The 21,765-nt window shown below is 36.5% G+C and overlaps 1 protein-coding gene across 1 annotated transcript in view; it reads left to right on the top strand.

Moving 5' to 3' along the window:
• The window catches only part of FAM133B (family with sequence similarity 133 member B), an 83,367-nt gene extending 62,181 nt beyond the window's left edge, over window positions 1–21,186 (top strand). Inside the window, exons 9-11 of the mRNA XM_053714042.1 lie at window positions 4,534–4,629; window positions 14,192–14,230; window positions 18,856–21,186. Coding sequence (XP_053570017.1) covers window positions 4,534–4,629; window positions 14,192–14,230; window positions 18,856–18,942 — 222 coding nt within the window. The 3' untranslated portion in view covers window positions 18,943–21,186. The remainder of the gene's footprint in view (window positions 1–4,533; window positions 4,630–14,191; window positions 14,231–18,855) is intronic.
• Window positions 21,187–21,765: the final 579 nt, after the last annotated feature.

The raw sequence follows: 21,765 nt of genomic DNA, 5'->3' as shown, positions 1-21,765 counted from the left end.
GCATGATACAACTGTAAAAAAATGGCACCATCAATGATCTGTGAATGTTCACCACTTCTGTGACAGGGTGCATGAATATGTGCGCTCCAAGATGGTAGCACCCAGTATGATGATGCAGAGCTTCACCAGCCGGCACATGTAGTAAAGAGAACAGCTGTAGACACAGGAGGAAAACAGTAGCTTTCAATAGGCACATTTTCTTTTTTGTTTTGTTTTGCTTTGCATTTAACCTTTTAAAGCCGTTATGACGTTCTATTCCGTCATAATTAGACTGGGCTTTAAAGCTGTTATGACGGAATAGAACGTCATAACTAACAGCTGTCCTGAAGCCTTCTGTGCTTCAAGGATTTAATCTTTGTCTGGAGGGCGTTCCTAGGATTGTAGGGACGCCCCCCAGATGCGATCCAATAATTGAAATCTCGCGATCGTATGCACGATCGCGTAGTTTCAATTTGTCTACATCGGAACAGTTGTTCCGATGTAGGCACTTTAACCCTGTCACGAAAGGGTTAAAGGGACGTTACTCATATGCTAAGTCACTTAAAAGTGATGCAGGACAACTCTAGAAAAATGACAAGAAAATATCACATGAACATCTCAATGTTAAAAAGGAAGATATTTTACCTTTATTTCAGCTCAGAGTAAATGCTCTGTGAGCCAGAGCTATTCTTTTTAGTAGCATCTATATGGTGCGGAAAAAAAAACAATCGGCTCATCAGTGCTGAGTTCACACTTTTGCTTTACTATGATCTCGTGGGATTCTTCTGTAATCTCACGAGATTTCCTGGTAAACCTTGTTAAACAAAGGAGGGAAATAAAGTGAATGTGCCCACACAAGCCAGATAAACGCTCCCTTGCAAGTCCCAGGACTAGTGTCTTTATTGATGCTTAAAGGGACAGTCTAGTCAAAATTTAAACTTTCATAATTCAGATAGGGCATGCACGTTTAAACAACTTTCCAATTACTTTTATCAAATTTGCTTTCTCTTGGTATTTGTCGGAGGCTAAACCTAAGTAGGTTCATATGCTAATTTCTAAAACACTTGAAGGCCGCATCTTAGTTTTTCACAGCTAGACAGCAGTAGTTCATGTGTGCCATATAGAAAACCTTGTGCTCACTAAAGTGGAGTTATTTATGACTCAGGACTGATTGGCTAAAATTCAAATCTGTCAAAAGAACTGAGATGAGAGGGCAGTCTGCAGAGGCTTAGATGCAAGGTAATCACAGAGGTAAAAGAAAAACAGTGTTGGGTATACAAAACTGGGGAATTGGGTAATAAAGGGATTTTATCTACCTTTTTAAACAAACATTTTTAAGTAGACTGTCCCCCTTTTAAAGTCCCCTTTTGAGGTAAATCTTTTTTTATTTATTTATAGAGATGTTCATGTGATATTCACTTTTTTTTTTTTTTTTTTTACACAGATACATAGATATGCTGCATCACTTTCAAGTGATTCAGCATTTGGGTATGATGTCCCTTTAAGAGAGGGCATTTTATGTTTATTATTTGTATTATTATTTTTAGTTTTGTGTGTGTCACTCTACCAACAAAGCAATGTGGGTCCGGTTTATTAGCCAGTGAGAAGTCACTTCTTAAAGGGCCATAATATTAAAGGGACAGTGTAGACTAAAATTAAATTATTTTTATTATTATTAATCCATTTCACATCCATACTTTAATATAATTTAAAAAAGGTGGTAGTGATCACAGCGCCAAAAAAGGCTAAAAAGGTAATTACACACAAGTATGATAGATTTTAAAAATATATTTATTTAGTATAAAACAATGGAGGTTAAAATCTCCTAGGAAGATTTTAAAAACAAATAAAATAAACTAGTAATCTCTAGAAATATTAGCTGCGTTAGCAACAATGTTACCATAACATAACATAAAGTAACTCAAAATGATATTGGAAATAATAATGTAAAACTCACATTAGTTTTATTAGACCCTGTCCCAAAGCATATGGATAGGAGTGGGGTATAATTAACCTCCCGTAAAACACGATGGGAATAACTAAAAATGCAGAGCTTGATGGTGCTAAAAATGGGAGCACGGTATATATCAGTGGAGCTATGGATCCATAACAGTGTAGCAGCCGCAGTTAGGATTCAAAAGAGGGAGTGCTTGACAAACGCCGCACTCGATTGAGAATCTTCTTAAAGGGCCATAATATTAAAGGGACAGTGTAGACTAAAATTAAATTATTTTTATTATTATTAATCCATTTCACATCCATACTTTAATATAATTTACCCTTGCCATTTTTGCTATTAAAGTTTTTTTTTATTATATTTTTTTAATATTTTAAAGTCCGTTATAATGCCCCAAGCCAATCCCTGTATTGTGAGATGTAAACGTTGCGTATGCACTCCCTGCTCGCTTTCAAATTGTTTTTAGATCCCTCTGCCTTGTGCATGCTACAGGTAGAAGGGGGCGAAGATGTCGGCACTATTGTGAAAAGCTGTGCAGTGCTTTCACATCTAGAGCCGTTAGATGAAGCTGGAGTTCTGCCAAGTATAGCAGTTGGCAGCAAGAGGGGCTTTGTAGGAGCTGTAGATGAAGCAATTTACAGAACAATCAACTGAGGGGCTTTCAGCTGTCAAGTGCTGTCAGGGGATGTTTAACCTAGTGCAGACACCCCACAGCTATCAGTGCGCCTGCTGAATCTCCTCGGCAGGCAAAGTACCACTTGCCTAGAAGTCTCCAAGGACACAGTAGCTGTCTCTCACTGATCAATCAGCCTCTCTGAGCTCCCGTGGTCTAGGCTAGCATACAGTATGCAGCCTCTCTACTTAGGGGAGCAACCTCCACTCCCTCTGCTCTCTGTTCTCAGGGCACAACAAACCGTATAACCTGACTGATGAAAATATCTAATAAAATACATTTTCAAATACATGTGACCTTCATTTATTAGGTAGATCAGTGAATTATAGTAATTTTTTTTTTTTAGATAACTTTCAGAGCTCTTTTCACCACTTGCTCATGACCATACACTTTGTTAGGCATATTTATAGTGCTCCTGTGGTCTAGGCTAGTGGCAGTATGCAGCCTCTCTACTGAGTGGAGCAACCTTCACTCCCTCTGCTCTCCTGGTATCAGCCCTGGGCCCTGGACTACTCAGAGGCCGGATGGGGTGCACCTCAGCACGACACACAGTAGTTAACTCTCTAAAGAGGTTACATCTGTTTCTGACAATTATTATTAGGTTGTTATAGGCTATTACTGTGGCAATGTATTCATGAGAGTTCATGTGTGCTTGTGAGCACGCTTCTGGGGCCCTCTCTATTACATAGGGCACGTTGTTGCCTTGCACGGCACATTTAAATATATGATTTGATTGGTCGGGGGGCGTGCTAACTTTTCTTGTAGCTCAGTCCTTTCCTTAGTGAGTGCCAGCGTTGTTGTGAAAATATACAGGAGCGGCAAATGTAAAGGTACATTTTTACAAACTTACTTTTTGAAAGATATTAGTGTATATGTCTTTTACATATTTAATGCTTTAATTTTATGTCTGTAGAAATTTGTCAGGTAACTACACTGGCCTTTCAATCCTGCACTGATGTGTGTTTAACCCACCATGACTCAACTTTTTAGCTAGTGCTGCTGATTGGATCACCAACTTGCTCTGCTGGCCCTGAGCGCTATTATCGACCATGCAAATGGTCCACATCCTTGTTTGCACAGTCTTTTTTTATTGCATGTTTGATATCTGTCCCTAGTTTCCTCTGCTGGAGAGTTAGTTCAAACATGGCACCACCAATTACGTTAAAGAAACCTCTGGAATTTAGAAAACTAGAGTTAAATTACAGGAAAATTGGAAAAATAAAGTATATTGTAGTTTTGTGTTTATTTCCTGACCATAATTACACCTTTTTTTATTACAATCTCATAATGTTTGATATCCATTTTAAATAAAAGCATAAGATCCTTATATTAAGGTTATTTAAAACAACCATATATATGTTCTTTATAAGAGTGTTTAGCTTCAGTTCTCACTCCCTGTCTCCCTTGTGGAGCCTCAGTTGTAGGTGCTCTCAGATTTTATAATATAACGTGCTGTAGCAATCTTATCCTCCAACGAGGCAAATGCCAGACGCAAACCTGTCTGAATCGTGCTTAGTAACTGCTGTTTCTGGTGTTGCCTTCCCACATCCACTGGTGCAATACGCAATGTAAACTTTTTTTCATCAGGGAGGAGTCTCTGATAGCCCATTAATGTCCAACGCAAAGAACTTTCCTATTGTTTGGTTTCATCCAAAAGGACACTACAGTCCTAAAATACCATGTATTTGTCATGCGACTTAATCGGATTACTCTAAATCAGGACTTATTAGGATTTCATTCCAGTAAAAATAGTATATAGTAGTGTACCTTGTTTCTAAATTGTCATACCAAAAATGATATAACCTAAAGTAAGTGTGTGCTAAAGTGTTTTTTTTGTTTTCATCCACCTCCTCCTCTTTTGTGGTTTCCTTGGGGGTATAAAGAGAAATGATACATTTTTGTATTTTAAAACATACATATATAGGACAGCAAAGGCGTAAGCAGGAAAAGAAAAAAGGTGGATGAGGAACTTAAGCACTATTCATCTGAATCTTTGTCAAGATCGGAATCCGAGGAGGAGGTCAGTATAGAAGTACACAAGTCGGTGGAAAGCCTGACATTTGGAGCAAATGGATGTTATTTGGCAAACTGCTGTCTTTTCAAGGAACAAAAAACCCATGTTTCTTTCATGATTTAGATATAACCTATAATTTTAAATTTCCATTTTACTTCTATTATAACATTTTCTTTGATTTCTTGTTATCCTTTGTTGAAAAGCAGGAACGTAAATTCAGTAGTGTGCTCTTGTCTGGAGCACTATATGGGTAGCAGTTTTACAACAATGTTTACAATAGCAAGAGCACTAGATGGCAACAATATTTCCTGTCATGTAGTGCCCCAGACGTGTACACTACATAGCTAGATATCTCTTCAACAAAGAATAACATGAGAATTAAGCAAATTTGATTATAGAAGTAAATTGGAAATTTTTTATGTTTTTATTTTTTATTCTTTCTGAATCATGAAAGAAAATGTTTGGGCTTCATTTCCCTTTTAATATTTACTTCAGAAGAGAAAATATTTATTTTAATCTTTCATCCTCTGTTTTGAATGCTAGCATCTCATTGGCTGTAATTTATACATGAGTCTATCAGGACTTTTGTAGATAACAAATAATATTTTCAGCTCCAATAGAACGATCCCAAAGTCTGCTAGTTTGCATTTACATTTTTTTAGAATTACATCACAGCTGATGGGGATAACTTTGCAAAACTACTTCCCAGTAGAACCTTATAAAGCTGAACTGAGATTTATGCAGGGAACGTCCCGTATACTCAACCTACTGATGTGAAAAGTGCTCCAAAAGAATGAGCTTATGTTCGGCAAACTTTGGTGCTCGTTTGAAATTGCACAACTTAAAAAATCCAAATATGTAAAGGCATTTTATGTTACCACAATTGCTTATAATTTTTTTTTTCATGTAATTGGCAAGAGTCCATGAGCTAGTGACGTATGTGATATACAATCATACCAGGAGGGGCAAAGTTTCCCAAACCTCAAAATGCCTATAAATACACCCCTCACCACACCCACAATTCAGTTTTACAAACTTTGCCTCCTATCGAGGTGGTGAAGTAAGTTTGTGCTAGATTTCTACGTTGATATGCACTTCTCAGCTTTTTTGAAGCCCGTTTCCTCTGAGTACAGTGAATGTCAGAGGGACGTGAAGGGAGTATCACCTATTGAATGCAATGGTTTTCCTCACGGGGATCTATTTCATAGGTTCTGTTATCGGTCGTAGAGATTCATCTCCTACCTCCCTTTTCAGATCGATGATATACTCTCATATTCCACTACCTCTACTGATAACTGTTTCAGTACTGGTTTGGCTATCTGCTATATGTGGATGGGTGTCTTCAGGTAAGTATGTTTTCATTACTTAAGACACTCTCAGCTATGGATTGACACTTTATGTATTTATATAAAGTTTTAAATATATGTATTGTACTTATATTTGCCATGATTCAGGTTTCAGTATATTTCCTTTTGCAGACTGTCAGTTTCATATCTGGGAAATGCATTTTTTTTTAGAAATTTCTTACCTGGGGTGTAGTCTTTTTTTTTCAATTGACTGTCATTTTTCTAAATCGTGGGCAGAATTAGGCTCGCGAGGGTGCAAAAGTGCGTTAAGTTACGTTCGTTGATGCAAATTTGTCGTTTCAACTAAGACGCCGGGTCCTTTCACAAGGTTGTGTCATCTATGACGCGAGTGTGTCGTTTCCGTACGTTTTTGTCGCCAAATATTTTCATTATTTTAGACCCCATTCCTATTTGCCTCTTGCCTTTTTCTATGTCAGAGGGCTATTCTGTTTGCATTTTTTCCCATTCTTGAAACTGCCATTTAAGGAAATTGATAATTTTGCTTTATATGTTGGTTTTATATGTTGTTTTTTTTCTCTTACATTTGCAAGATGTCTCAATCTGTTCCTGTCTCAAAATTCACTGCTGGATCCCTGCTGCCTGATAACAGTTCTACCAAAGATAAGTGCATTTGTTGTAAACTTGTGGAGATTATACCTCCAGCTGTGGTTTGTAATAGTTGTCATGATAAACTTTTACATGCAGATAATGTATCCATTAGTAGTAGTTCAATACCTGTTGCTGTTCCCTCAACATCTAATGCACAAGATATACCTGTAGATTTAAAAGAATTTATTTCTGATTCTATTCTGCCTTCTAATAAATATAAAAGGTCTTTCAAAACTTCTCATAAGGTTGATGAAATTTCAAATGACCAGCAACATACTGCATTATCCTCTAATGAGGATCTATCTGATTCAGAAGATCCTGCCTCAGATATTGACACTGATAAATCCTCTTATTTAAATTGGAGAATATTCGTTCTTTGTTAAAAGAAGTGTTGATTACATTGGATATGGAGGAAACTAGTCATCTTGATATGAAAACTAGTAAACATTTAAATTATGTTGATAAACCTCCTGTGGTTATTCCAGAGGTTTTTCCAGTTCCTGATGCTATTTCTGATATGATTTCTAAGGAATGGAGTAAGCCTGGTACTTCTTTTATTCCTTCAAGGTTTAAAAATTGTATCCTTTGCCAGAAGTTAGATTGGAGTTTTGGGAATAGATCCCCAAAGTTGATGGGGCTATTTCTACTCTTGCTAAACGTACTACTATTGCTACTGAGGAAAGTACTTCTTTTAAAGATCCTTTGTATAGGAAACTTGAATCTTATCTAAGGAAAGCTTATTTATGTTCAGGTCATCTTCTTAGGCCTGCAATTTCTTTGGCTGATGTTGCAGCTGCTTCAACTTTTTGGTTGGATACTTTAGTGCAACAAGTATCGGATCATGATTTGTCTAGCATTGTTAAGTTGATTCAACATGCTAATAATTTCATTTGTGATGCCATTTTTGATATCAAAATTGATGTTAAATCTATGGTCTTTAGCTATTTTAGCTAGAAGAGCTTTGTGGCTCAAATCTTGGAATGCTGATATGTCTTCTAAATCAAGATTGCTATCTCTTTCTTTCCAAGGTAATAAATTATTTGGTTCTCAGTTGGATTCAATAATTTCAACTGTTACTTGGGGGAAGGGAGTTTTTTTGCCTCGGGATAAAAAAACCTAAGGGTAAATCTAAAGCTTTTAACCATTTTTTCGTCAAAATAAGGAACAGAAACCTAATCCTCCCAAGGAATCTGCTTCCAATTGGAAACCACCTTCAAATTGGAAAAAATCCAAGCCATTTAAGAGATCAAAACCAGCCCCCAAGTCCGCATGAAGATGCGGCCCTCGTTCCAGCTCAGCTGGTAGGGGGCAGTTTAAAATTTTTAAAGATGTTTGGATCAATTCGGTCGAAAATTGATGGATTCAGAGTATTGTCTCTCAGGGGTACAGAATAGGATTCAGAGTGAGATCGCCTATGAGAAGATTTTTTTCTCTCACGCATTCCGGTAAACCCAGTAAAAGCTCAGGCTATTCTGAAGTGTGTTTCATACCTGGAGTTATCAGGGGTAATGCCAGTTCAGTTTCAGGAACAGGGTCTGGGGTTTTATTCAAACCTATTCATTGTCCCAAAGAAAGAGAATTCATTCAGACCAGTTTTGGATCTAAAGATTTTTAATCGAAGAGTACCAACTTTCCAAATGGTGACTATAAGGACTATTCTGCTTTTTGTTCAGCAAGGGCATTATATGCCCACAATAGACTTACAGGATGCATATCTTCAGATTCCGATTCATCAAGATCATTATCAGTTCCTGAGATTCTCTTTTCTAGACAAGCATTACCAATTAGTTGCTCTTCCTTTTGGCCTAGCGAGAGCTCCAAGAATCTTTTCAAAGGTTCTAGGTGCCCTACTCTCTATAATAAGAGAGCGGGGTATTGCGGTGTTTCATTATTTGGACGATATCTTGGTACTCGCTCAGTCTTTACGTTCTGCAGAATCTCACACGAATCAACTAGTGTTTCTTTAAAGACATGGTTGGAGGATCAATTTACCAAAAAGTTCCTCAAACAAGGGTAACCTTTTTAGGTTTCCAGATAGATTCAGTGTCCATGACTTTGTCGCTAACAGACAAGAGACGTTTGAAATTGGTTGCAGCCTGTCGGAACCTTCAGTCTCAGTCATTCCCTTCAGTAGCTATGTGCATGGAAGTTTTAGGTCTCATGACTGTAGCATCGGACGCGATCTTCTTTGCTGAACCTTGGTGGTTAGATCACCATCGTATAATTTTAGGGGCCTCTTTCGTCCGTCGTGATCACAACAGATGCAAGTCTTTCAGGTTGGGGAGCTGCTTGGGGATCTCTGACAGCACAAGGAGTTTGGAAATCTCAAGAGGTGAGATTACCAATCAATATTTTAGAACTCTGTGCGATTCTCAGGGCACTTAAATTTTGGCCTTTGTTGAAAAGAGAACCGTTCATTTGTTTTCAGACAGACAATGTCACAACTGTGGGACTCTCAGTCCTCAAGCTATGAAAGAAGTATCTCAAATACTTGTTTGGGCGGAATCCAGCTCCTGTCTAATTTCTTCGGTTCATATCCCAGGTATAGACAATTGGGAAGCAGATTACCTCAGTCGTCAGACTTTACATCTGGGAGAATGGTCTCTCCACCCAGATGTGTTTTCTCAAATTTTTCAGATGTGGGGGCTTCCAGAAATAGATATGATGGCATCTCATCTAAACAAAAAACTTCCCAGGTACCTGTCTAGGTCCAGGGATCCTAATCAGGTGGTAGCAGTAGATGCATTGATACTTCCTTGGTGTTATCAACCTGCTTATATTTTCCTGTCTCTAGTTCTTCCAAGAGTGATCTCCAAGATCATCATGGAGCAATCGTTTGTGCTGCCGGTAGCTCCAGCATGGCCTCACAGGTTTTGGTATGCGGATCTTGTACGGATGTCCAGTTGCCAATCTTGGCCACTTCCACTAAGGCTAGACCTTCTATCGCAAGGTCCATTTTTCCATCAGGATCTCAAATCATTAAATTTGAAGGTATGGAAATTGAACGCTTAGTGCTTAGTCATAGAGGTTTCTCTGACTCAGTAATTAATACTATGTTGCAGGCTTGTAAATCTGTTTCTAGAAAGATTTATTATCGAGTTTGGAAGACTTACATTTCATAGTGTTCTTCTCATAAATTATCTTGGCATTCTTTTAGAATTCCTAGAATTTTATAGTTTCTTCAGGATGGTTTGGATAAAGGTTTGTCTACAAGTTCCTTGAAAGGACAAATCTCTGCTCTTTCTGTTTTACTTCACAGAAAGATTGCTAAACTTCCTGATATTTATTGTTTTGTGCAGGCTTTGCTTCGTATCAAGCCTGTCATTAAATCAATCTCTCCTCCCTGGAGTCTTAATTTAGTTTTGAAGGATTTGCAGGCTCCTCCGTTTGAGCCTATGCATTCTTTGGACATTAAACTACTTTCTTGGAAAGTGTTGTTTCTTTTGGCCATCTCTTCTGCTAGAAGAGTTTCTGAATTATTAGCTCTCTTGTGAATCTCCTTTTCTGATTTTTCATCAGGATAAGGCGGTTTTGCGGACTAAATTTAAATTCTTACCTAAGGTTGTGAATTCTAACAACATTAATAGAGAAATTGTTGTCCCTTCCTTGTGTCCTAATCCTAAGAATTCCTTGGAGAGATCCTTACATTCTTTGGATGTGAACCAAAAGACAAAAGAGAGAAAACACTTATCCACATAATCTTTACTTAATTTCTATTAGATAAAGTCTATCCGATTCTCCTTGGAGACCTTGTTTATGAAATATATATTGATTAAATGGGTCTGCCTATAGGAGCAGTGCGTAAGCATTTAAACTCAACGTTTCAAAAAATAATTGACCTAGGTCACCAATTGTGTGTGAACCTAGCTCAAAAAAAAGATATGCTTCTATACACTGTTAGAAAAGTTTCATATGTTTTAGATTAGTCATCACAGTAAGCAATAGCAATTTTTTTAAAATATAACTTTTATTTATGTATTAAAAAGACAGCTTAAATTGAACTGTTGTCTGCTGCCTACATATATTACTAAAAACACATCTCTTTTGTGTTGGGTTATAACCTCTGATGATTAGTGTTTGAATTGGACAGGAAAATTTGTGGAAATAACACTATAGATGTTGTGTTTGAAAATTCACTTAGCCTTATTGGTGGCTTGTTCTAAAACACAATAGCTTGTTATTAATGTATTATCCACACTGAAATTTTACTGTTTTCACGATGAATCCAAATTTAACAAGACCGTATTTTATTGAGCTGCTGGTTGACTAAATTTATTTATGTGGACTATAATGTCCGGTATCTTTTACTCTCATATCCAAATAATTTTTATTTTACCTGATTATTATTGTGACATAAGATGGTCACCATTACCCTTGTAATATACAAATAGCTTTTGAATATCAGTGTTTTTAGCTGTTTCGAGTGTAAATAATATCAGCTCTGAATTGGTTAGATAATCCTGTTTGTTTTTTGGGGGTAACCTTTGGGGTATATCTTTAATAGGGGTTTAGAAAGTATTGTCATACCATTGCACTGTATGTAAATATGGTCATGGTTTGCTGCTCCTTAAATATTAATAATGATACTTTCTTATAACGCAACACCAGTGAGTACTTTATTGTGAATTATCCTCTATTGGTTTCACTGTGTGTCTTTATAGCCAGCTACTATTTTTGTATCTTCAGGTTAAACTGAGGAAAGATTTCCTTTAAAACCAATGGTTAACGATATTATCACTGTGTTGAAGCTTTAACTTATTCAGTTTTACTTGGTCAGCTATGTGTTATCTAATGTCCCCGCTATGTATAACCTTCTAGCTGTAGGGTGTGGTAAATTTTGATTCGCTTGTACCTCCTATGTTCTTCTGCTATAACGTTACAGTTAGCTTAAGGCTAATACCTGTTTATAAGCTTACTAGCTGCAGACTTGGAAAATACAGAGAAAAACTGAATTGCTCTGCCGTTTATTTAAACTGTCTACAATCAATATATGAATTTCAGTCACTTGTAGCTTGTTTGGAATAGTTGGATTGTTTTAAGAAAGTATCAAATCGCTTCCGTTTGTATCCACTATAATACCATGATTCTAATATTTCCCTATATTCACACCGCTAAACAGCAGTGATTACCTTTTAGTTAGTGATGCACCGAAATGGAAATTCTGGACCGAAACCGAATCCGAAAATCCGGGATGCACTTGGCCGAAAACCGAAACGGTTACCGAAAATGTATTTTTTCAAATTATTTTCAAATTAGTTTTTTTTAGTTTTTTTTTTGCATAATTAGAGCCAATAAAAAAAGCCCACACTTTTATTGAAAGTAACACACTGAAATTGGACAAAAATATCTTAAAACAATAATATGCTACACAATAATTTTACCAAGAAAAAAAAATAAAAGGCAAAAAATGCAATTTTCGGCCAAAATGTTTCTGCGACCAAAATTTTGGTGCATCCCTAATTAAAAAAATTATAAATATCAATATACCGTATTATTCTTCATTTAGTTCTATGTAACAGAATCATATTTAACAGGTTTTTATTTTTTACTAATTATCCAAATAAAGTATAGTCTTAGAAAACTCATTATATGCAGAACAGTAAGTCAAGTAATAAACTTAAACAGCAGCTCTAGGCTAGCATCAAATTTTAAACATGCTACACAATAATGTTACCGAAAATAACAGGCAAAAAACCCGAAAACCGAAATAGCCAAAAATGCAATTTTCGGCCGAAACTTTCTGCGGCCGAAATTTCGGTGCATCCCTAATCGTTAACCATTGGTTTTAAAGGAAATCTTTCCTCAGTTTAACCTGAAGATACAAAAATAGTAGCTGGCTATAAAGACACACAGTGAAACCAATAGAGGATAATTCACAATAAAGTACTCACTGGTGTTGCGTTATAAGAAAGTATCATTATTAATATTTAAGGAGCAGCAAACCATGACCATATTTACATACAGTGCAATGGTATGACAATACTTTCTAAACCCCTATTAAAGATATATAAACAAACAGGATTATCTAACCAATTCAGAGCTGATATTATTTACACTCGAAACAGCTAAAAACACTGATATTCAAAAGCTATTTGTATATTACAAGGGTAATGGTGACCATCTTATGTCACAATAATAATCAGGTAAAATAAAAATTATTTGGATATGAGAGGAAAAGATACCGGACATTATAGTCCACATAAATAAATTTAGTCAACCAGCAGCTCAATAAAATACGGTCTTGTTAAATTTGGATTCATCGTGAAAACAGTAAAATTTCAGTGTGGATAATACATTAATAACAAGCTATTGTGTTTTAGAACAAGCCACCAATAAGGCTAAGTGAATTTTCAAACACAACATCTATAGTGTTATTTCCACAAATTTTCCTGTCCAATTCAAACACTAATCATCAGAGGTTATAACCCAACACAAAAGAGATGTGTTTTTAGTAATATGTGTAGGCAGCAGACAACAGTTCAATTTAAGCTGTCTTTTTAATACATAAATAAAAGTTATATTTTAAAAAAATTGCTATTGCTTACTGTGATGACTAATCTAAAACATATGAAACTTTTCTAACAGTGTATAGAAGCATATCTTTTTTTTGAGCTAGGTTCACACACAATTGGTGACCTAGGTCAATTATTTTTTGATTCTTTGGATGTGGTAAGAGCTTTGAAATATTATTTTGAAGCTACTAAAGATTTCTGAAGACTTCTAGTCTATTTGTTATATTTTCTGGTTCTAGGAAAGGTCAGAAGGCTTCTGCTGTTTCCTTGGCTTCGTGGTTAAAGTTTTTTAATTCATCAAACTTATTTGGAGTCGGGTCAAGCCCTGCCTCAGAGAATTACAGCTCATTCTACTAGATAAGTCTCTACTTTGTGGGCTTTTAAGAATGAAGCTTCAGTTGATCAGATTTGCAAAGCAGCAACTTGGTCTTCTTTGCATACATTTACTAAATTCTACTGTTTTGATGTATTTGCTTCTTCAGAAGCGGTTTTTGGTAGAAAAGTTTTTCAGGCAGCTGTTTCAGTTTGATTCTTCTGCTTTTGATTTAAGTTTTTTCCTTTCATTTATGAGAATAAACTTATTTTTTGGGTTGTGGATTAATTTTTTTTCAGCGGAAAATGGCTGTTTTTTATTTTTTATCCCTCCCTCTCTAGTGACTCTTGCGTGGAGTTCCACATCTTGGGTATTGCTATCCCATACGTCACTAGCTCATGGGCTCTTGCCAATTACATGAAAGAAAACATAATTTATGTAAGAACTTACCTGATAAATTAATTTCTTTCATATTGGCAAGAGTCCATGAGGCCCTCCCCTTTTTTCTGGTGGTTATGATTTTTTTGTATAAAGCACAATTATTTCCAAATGCCTTTGTTGATGCTTTTTACTCCTTTCTTTATCACCCCACTACTTGGCTATTCGTTAAACTGAATTGTGGATGTGGTGAGGGGTGTATTTATAGGCATTTTGAGGTTTGGGAAACTTTGCCCCTCCTGGTAGGATTGTATATCCCATACATCACTAGCTCATGGACTCTTGCCAATAGGAAAGAAATGAATTTATCAGGTAAGTTCTTACATAAATTATGTTTTTCCTTTTCAAAGGGGAATGCAAAAAAGAAGAAAAGTAGTGAAGATAAAACTGTAAGTAACTTCTACATAAATGCTTTTAAAATGTGATATTGATAGAAGAAATAAGTTGTCTTAGTATATTGAAGTGTTGAATTCTCAACAAATTGCTAATGCTACAAAGACATTTGCATACTTTAACAATTCCTTTTTTTTACACAAATGCTCCCTTTCTAACATTCTGATGTAAATATAATTTTAGTTCCAGAGAAAATTCAAGAGACATTTTAGATTTAATTTAGTTACTAACAATGAAACATAGCAATTTGCATCGTTTATTTTGCTTGATTTTAGTGTAAAATACCCCTAAAATACACATCAATGTGTGTTTGCCTCAGATTCTTTAGAGAAGCTGGGAGTTAAATTCTGTAATCTGAGGATGCAATTTGCATGACCTGGGCACTTACTACACAGTGATTGCTTAAAGCAGAGTACTAATGAATTAACAGCTATCCATTATTTATTTTATAAAATTTGTTTTATTCACTTGGTATCCTGTTAAATGAGCAGCAGTGCACTACTGGGAGCTAGCTGAACACATTTGTTTAGCCAGCGACAGAGGCATATGTGTGCAGCCACCAATCGGCAGCTAGCTTCCAGTAGTGCAATGCTGCTCCTGAGCCTACCTAGGTAATTTTTTTAACAAAGGATACCAAGAAAATTATTATAAAATTAAATTTTATAATAGAAATAAATTGAGAAATTGTTTAAAGGGACACTGAACCCAAAAATTTTCTTTCATGGTTCAGATAGAGCATGCAAATTTAAGCAACTTTCCAATGTACTCAGATTATCAATTTTTCTTCGTTATCTTGCTTTCTTTATTTGAAAAAGAAGGCATCTAAGCTATTTTTTTGGTTCATTACCATGGAAAGCACCTGTTTATTGGTGGGCGAATTTATCCACCAATCATCAAGAACAACACAGTGTGTTCACCAAAAATGGGCCGGCAACTAAACTTACATTCTTGCATTTCAAATAAAGATACCAATGAATGAAGAAAATTTGATAATAGGAGTAAATTAGAAAGTTGCTTACAATTGCATGCTCTATCTGAATCAAGAAAGAAAAAAACAGAATTTATGCTTACCTGATAAATTTCTTTCTTTTGCGATGTACTGAGTCCACGGATTCATCCTAACTTGTGGGATATTGTCCTTCCTGACGGGAAGTAGCAAAGAGAGCACCACAGCAGAACTGTCTATATAGCTCCCCCCTTAACTCCACCCCCCAGTCATTCGACCGAAGGCCAAGGAAGAAAAGGAGAAACTATAAGGTGCAGAGGTGATTGAAGTTTACATAAAAAATACTATCTGTCTTGAATAGACAGGGCGGGCCCATGGACTCGGTACATCGCAAAAGAAAGAAATTTATCAGGTAAGCATAAATTCTGTTTTCTTTTGCAAGATGTACCGAGTACACGGATTCATCCTAACTTGTGGGATACCAATACCAAAGCTTTAGGACACTGATGAAGGGAGGGACAAGACAGGAACCTAAACGGAAGGCACCACTGCTTGCAAAACCTTTCTCCCAAAAATAGCCTCCGAAGAAGCAAAAGTATCAAATTTGGAAAATTTGGAAAAGGTATGAAGCGAAGACCAAGTCGCAGCCTTACAAACCTGTTTAACAGAAGCATCATTTTTAAAAGCCCATGTGGAAGCCACCGCTCTAGTGGAGTGAGCTGTAATTCTTTCAGGAGGCTGCTGTCCAGCAGTCTCATAAGCCAAACGGATGATGCTTTTCAGCCAAAAGGAAAGAGAGGTAGCCGTAGCCTTTTGACCTCTACGCTTTCCAGCATATACAACAAACAAAGAAGATGCTTGGCGAAAATCTTTGGTTGCCTGCAAATAAAACTTCAAGGCACAAACCACGTCCAAGTTGTGCAACAGACGGTCCTTCTTAGAAGGATTAGGACACAGAGAAGGAACAACAATTTCCTGATTGATATTCCTGTTAGAAACAACCTTAGGGAGGAACCCAGGTTTGGTACGCAAAACCACCTTATCAGCATGGAAAACAAGATAAGGCGAGTCACATTGTAATGCAGATAGTTCAGAAACTCTTTGAGCTGAAGAGATAGCAACTAGAAACAGAACTTTCCAAGATAGAAGCTTAATATCTATGGAATACATGGGTTCAAACGGGAACCCCCTGAAGAACTTTAAGAACTAAATTGAGACTCCATGGCGGAGCAACAGGTTTAAACACAGGCTTAATTCTAACTAAAGCCTGACAAAAAGCCAGAACGTCTGGGACATCTGCCAGACGCTTGTGCAACAGAATAGACCAAGCAGATATCTGTCCCTTTAAGGAACTAGTGGACAATCCTTTCTCCAATCCTTCTTGGAGAAAAGACAAAATCCTAGGAATCCTGATCTTACTCCATGAGTAGCCTTTGGATTCGCACCAAAAAAGATATTTACGCCATATCTTATGATAGATCTTCCTGGTGACAGGCTTTCGAGCCTAAATCAAGGTATCTATGACCGACTCAGAGAAACCCCGCTTTGATAAAATCAAGCGTTCAATCTCCAAGCAGTCAGTTGCAGAGAAATTAGATTTGGATGCTTGAATGGACCTTGAATCAAAAGGTCCCGTCGCAGTGGCAGAGTCCATGGTGGCAGAGATGACATGTCCACCAGGTCTGCATACCAAGTCCTGCGTGGCCACGTAGGCGCTATCAAAATCACTGAAGCTCTCTCCTGTTTGATTCTGGCAATCAGACGCGGAAGGAGAGGGAATGATGGAAGCACATAAGCCAGGTTGAACGACCAGGGTACTGCTAGAGCATCTATCAGTACTGCCTGAGGATCCCTTGACCTGGATCCGTAACGAGGAAGTTTGGCGTTCTGACGAGACGCCATCAGATCCAATTCTGGTGTGCCCCATAGCTGAACCAGTTGAGCAAACACCTCCTGATGGAGCTCCCACTCCCCCGGATGAAAAGTCTGATGACTTAGAAAATCTGCCTCCCAGTTCTCCACCCCTGGGATATAGATCGCTGATAGATGGCAAGAGTGAGTCTCTGCCCATTGGATTATCCTGGAAACTTCTGTCATCGCCAAGGAACTCCTTGTTCCCCCCTGATGATTGATATAAGCTACAGTCGTGATGTTGCCTGCTTAGAGCCAGCAAAGAGAATGACTGGGGGGTGGAGTTAAGGGGGGAGCTATATAGACAGCTCTGCTGTGGTGCTCTCTTTGCTACTTCCTGTCAGGAAGGACAATATCCCACAAGTTAGGATGAATCCGTGGACTCTGTACATCTTGCAAAAGAAAATTGGGTTCAGTGTCCCTTTAACCCCTTCATTGCTAAGCTGATTTTGAGCTTTTTGTTTTTTTACTGCTATCATTTAAACACTATTTTAAGTCATATTTAAGTGAATGACCCATACAACATTTCATTTTATTTAGCAGGACAAGCAGATTCCGAATATACAATTATTGTATTTAGATGTTATTGTACATGAGAAGGCTGCAACAAAACTGTTAAATTAGAAAATATATTTTTATGTTTTTAGAAAATAACATTTGATATATCCCTAAAGCTGTAATCAAGCGTAAAACCTTAAATATTAACTTTTTTATTATTAATGTTTGTTTATGGGGGTTTTGGTATTTAAACGCGCAGGTGAGTCTTTCAAATGAGGGGTCTTGATCGTTTGTAGCTGGTAATGGAGCCTAAGATTGTGGGGCTTAAATAACCTCCCCCATCCAGCTATAGTGCTTCACCCTTTGTGATGTCAGCACACATTGATGGCTTGGGAGTGCCACCAACTATCCCCGGCCTGTAGTGCGGGGGATTGCAGAAATCTGCTTTTGATCAGCGATACCCCCTGCATGACCAGGCATCTTCGTCATGCTCATTGATCTGATTACAATTGTATGCTCTGACTCACGCAAGACAACTTTGGGGTTTTGTGTCCCTTTAAGGACTTTATTAATGATTTGACAAACTCTGCACATTGTGGTAACAGTATATATAAATCCATATACACACTTTAAACAATAATAGACCTTAACAAAAGTATTTTGTTCTAATTGTAGGCTATGGATTGTTAGGTTTCTATGAGTGGGCATTGGTTACAGCCTATAGGTCAGAAACAGTGGTGGTCCTAGGGGGAAAGCAAGTGGTGCAAAGGAACCCAATTGGGCTGTGGAGAGGTTACAAGGATAAAAATTACTACTCCCTGTCCTTTTAGGCAGGCCACATCGCATAACTGCTTAACCACACCCCAGACCACCTGGCTCTGCTTCCAGAACACCTGAGACTCCACCTTCCCCCTACCCTAACCCTGCCCAGGTAACACCCGTAACTACGCTTCCACCTTTCCTATCCCATCTCATGGAACTCCCGCTACTGAATCTGAAGTGTTTGCCCCTCCCCATAATGTTTCTGGAAAGCCACTGGCCAGGAGGTACGGCTTCTGATTGGCTGTACCAACCATCTTCACAAGCCTATTTGATTTTTTTCATTGAATATATTATGTTTTTTTTTTTAATTTAAATTGTTCACTATCCCCTTTTAATACAGCCATCCATCGATCGATCACTTTGAATAATCTAACTGTAAAACTGACTTATTTTTTTTAACAACTTGCTTTCTGATTTATTTTTTTATTTTCTTAATTTTTTTAGGATAAAGCCAAAAAGAAAAAGAAACATAAAAAGCATAGCAAGAAAAAGAAAAAGAAGTCTCTTGCTCAAAGTTCAGATTCAGAGTGACTCTCAGAATAATAAATTCTTCCCAAATATGTGCAATGACAACACAGACTGTGAAAAGCCTGGCATGCAACATTGTTTTAAATCTACATTACATTGTAATTATTTTTCCAGTTGCCTTCTTTAAGCAGGACGTTATTATATTCTCAAAGTATATATGTTTTTAGAAGGGATACTAGTGATAAAGATTCTTACATCTTTACAGAGCAAAGTTGGGTGGATCATTTGAACTTTTATTTCACTTTTTGCTTACGTTTAGGGTAGTTTGTCATGATCGACAGTTCTATATGTGCAACACTGTTAAAGGGACACTAAACCCAAGTTTTTTCTTTTATTATTCAGGTAGAGAATACAATTTGAAACAACATTCCTATTTACTTCTATTATTTAATTTGCTTAATTCTTTAGATACCCTTTGCTGAAGAAATAGCAATGCACATCGGTAAGCCAATCAGACGAAGCATCTATGTGCAGCCACCTATTAGAAACGACTAAGCCTATCTAGATATGCTTTTCAGCAAAGGATATCACGAGAATGAAGCAACATAGAAAATAGAAGTAAATTAGAAAGTTGTTAAAATTTCATTCTCTTTCTAAATCATGAGAAAAAAAAAATGGGTTTAATGTCCCTTTAAGGATAGCATGAATTCCTTAAAGAGTTCTGGAAGGCAAGATTAAACTTTCATGATTCAGATAGTGTTACGTTTAATAAAACTTTCCAATGTATTTCTTATATCAAATGTACTTCTTTCTCATAGTATCCTTTTGTTGAAACATATCCCCTTTCCTTGAGAACATATATAGTGTGCAACACACGTGTATGAGAATACACTTATGCAAAGAAGCCAAGTTGCAATAAAGAATACAAAGTAAAAAAAACAACTAATCTGATATCAGAATTGGATTTTTTAAAAAATGTGTATATACACTGTGATTCATGAAAGTTTAAATTTGTCTTTAATATCCCTTTAATATTTTTTGTTATTTTATAACCTACAAAACCAAAACAAGCAAGCCACAAACTCCATAGAAATGGTGATTTTCATAATAATGACCGATGTGTAAGCAATAAGATTTTGTGTAAGCATAAAATTTTGTAGGGATTACTTTCTACTAGTTTAATGGCCAAAGAAAATGTACACTAAATGGGTTGTTTTTCAAAGTGCCGTATAAGATGTTACATGGGTGATACCAGCTTGCATTAAAAAAATGTTTAGCTTTAAAAAAAAAAAATAAAAAAAAAAATATATATAAAATGTAATAACATGAGGAGGTATGCATAGTTGTACTACTTGTCTATGGCCTGGAACAGTCTGAGGGGGTAGAGTGTGACTGGTGTTTTACATGATGTGGTTTTATTACAGATGTCCTCTCTGTAATCTGCATGCATTATAATCCCAACCAGTGTAATAAGGATCTCTTTCCCCATGGATATCCTGAGGCCATGACTTCTCATATCTGGCACTTATATAGCATCCATTTGTCTTACACTTGCCTGGGGTATGCTTGAGGGTTTGTTCAGCATTAGAAAGCCCAACGTGACTGCAGTGTAATGACATTCCCATTCCTTCAGGTTTGTCAAGTCTGCTCATATGACATGTTGCACTAGAACATTCATTTTTGGTGTTGATTCTCTGACTACTAACAGTCCTGGGTTTAGAGCTATTCATACTTGAATACGGAGGTGTCGTAAAATATGCTTTAATTGTCTACATTGGGTACTTACATATTAGCTCATTGATGGTTTCTGATGGCTGGTATTTGGTAATCAAAATATCCTCCCAATAATTGTTTTATTTGAAAAATTCAAAATGGCTTGCAGTAGTTTAACTCTAGATATGTATCTGCAAGAATCATGTAGTATTAGCACCAAGTACGTGGGTTTAACTATAGAATAATTTCCAGCACACAACTAACTGGTCAGCATTCACTCATTGTTTTTGTTGATTCTTAAAGAGTCATCGGACTGATTTGTATAGTTTGCATGATTTAGTTTTTAACTTGCTTTGCATAGTACATGTATAGAGTAAGTTAGCAGTAGAGCTATTTTAATTAATTTCATGCACATGTGCTAAATCTGTTAGCATGTAAAAAACCTGTTTGTTTTGTATTATTTTTTTAAATATATATTTAACAGCTTCATATTGAAGTCGATATATAAGGTTCAGTACCAGGTCCATTATGAAAATGTGCCCTGTTTTATTAAAGTGATTTAAGAAACTAAATAAAAGTGCTGTTTAACACTTATGGCTATTTTGTTAATTGATCTTTATGGCAAGCTATGAAAAAAAAAAACACATAAGAACATTTTAAATCTTATTGATTGAAAACGACAAACTGCCGCCACATCTTTACCATAGAGTTCTTCAGTTAGAAACAGAAGGTCTAAATATTTTGCAAAACTTATGACAGACAAAATATTCTTTATTATTTTGGCATCAATTCATTGTATTTAAAGGGACAGTAAATTAAAAAATAAGCTTATGATTCAGATGCAAATTTAACAAAAATACAATTTACTTCTGTTATCTAATTTGCTTTATTCTTTTGGTATCCTTTATAAAAAGCTTATATGGGAAGGCTCAGGAGCAGCCACTGGGAACTAGCTGCTGATTGGTGGCTATGCATGTATGCCTCACCCGTTGTGTTTAGCTGGATTCTAGTCGTGCATTGCTGATTCTTCAACAAAGAATACCAAGACAATGAAGCAAATTTTGAAAAAGGTATAAATTGGATATTTTTTAAAAATTTGAATCGTGAAATAATTTGGGGTTTTATAACCAGTTAAACGAACCTTAACTGCTTAAAGGTTACTTTTAAAGGGAC

The sequence above is a fragment of the Bombina bombina genome, chromosome 5 (genome assembly GCF_027579735.1).
Source record: "Bombina bombina isolate aBomBom1 chromosome 5, aBomBom1.pri, whole genome shotgun sequence".
NCBI classification, from domain to species: Eukaryota; Metazoa; Chordata; class Amphibia; order Anura; family Bombinatoridae; genus Bombina; species Bombina bombina.
Note: the sequence above shows the minus strand (reverse complement) of the source record. Positions and strands in the feature narration are given on the sequence as shown.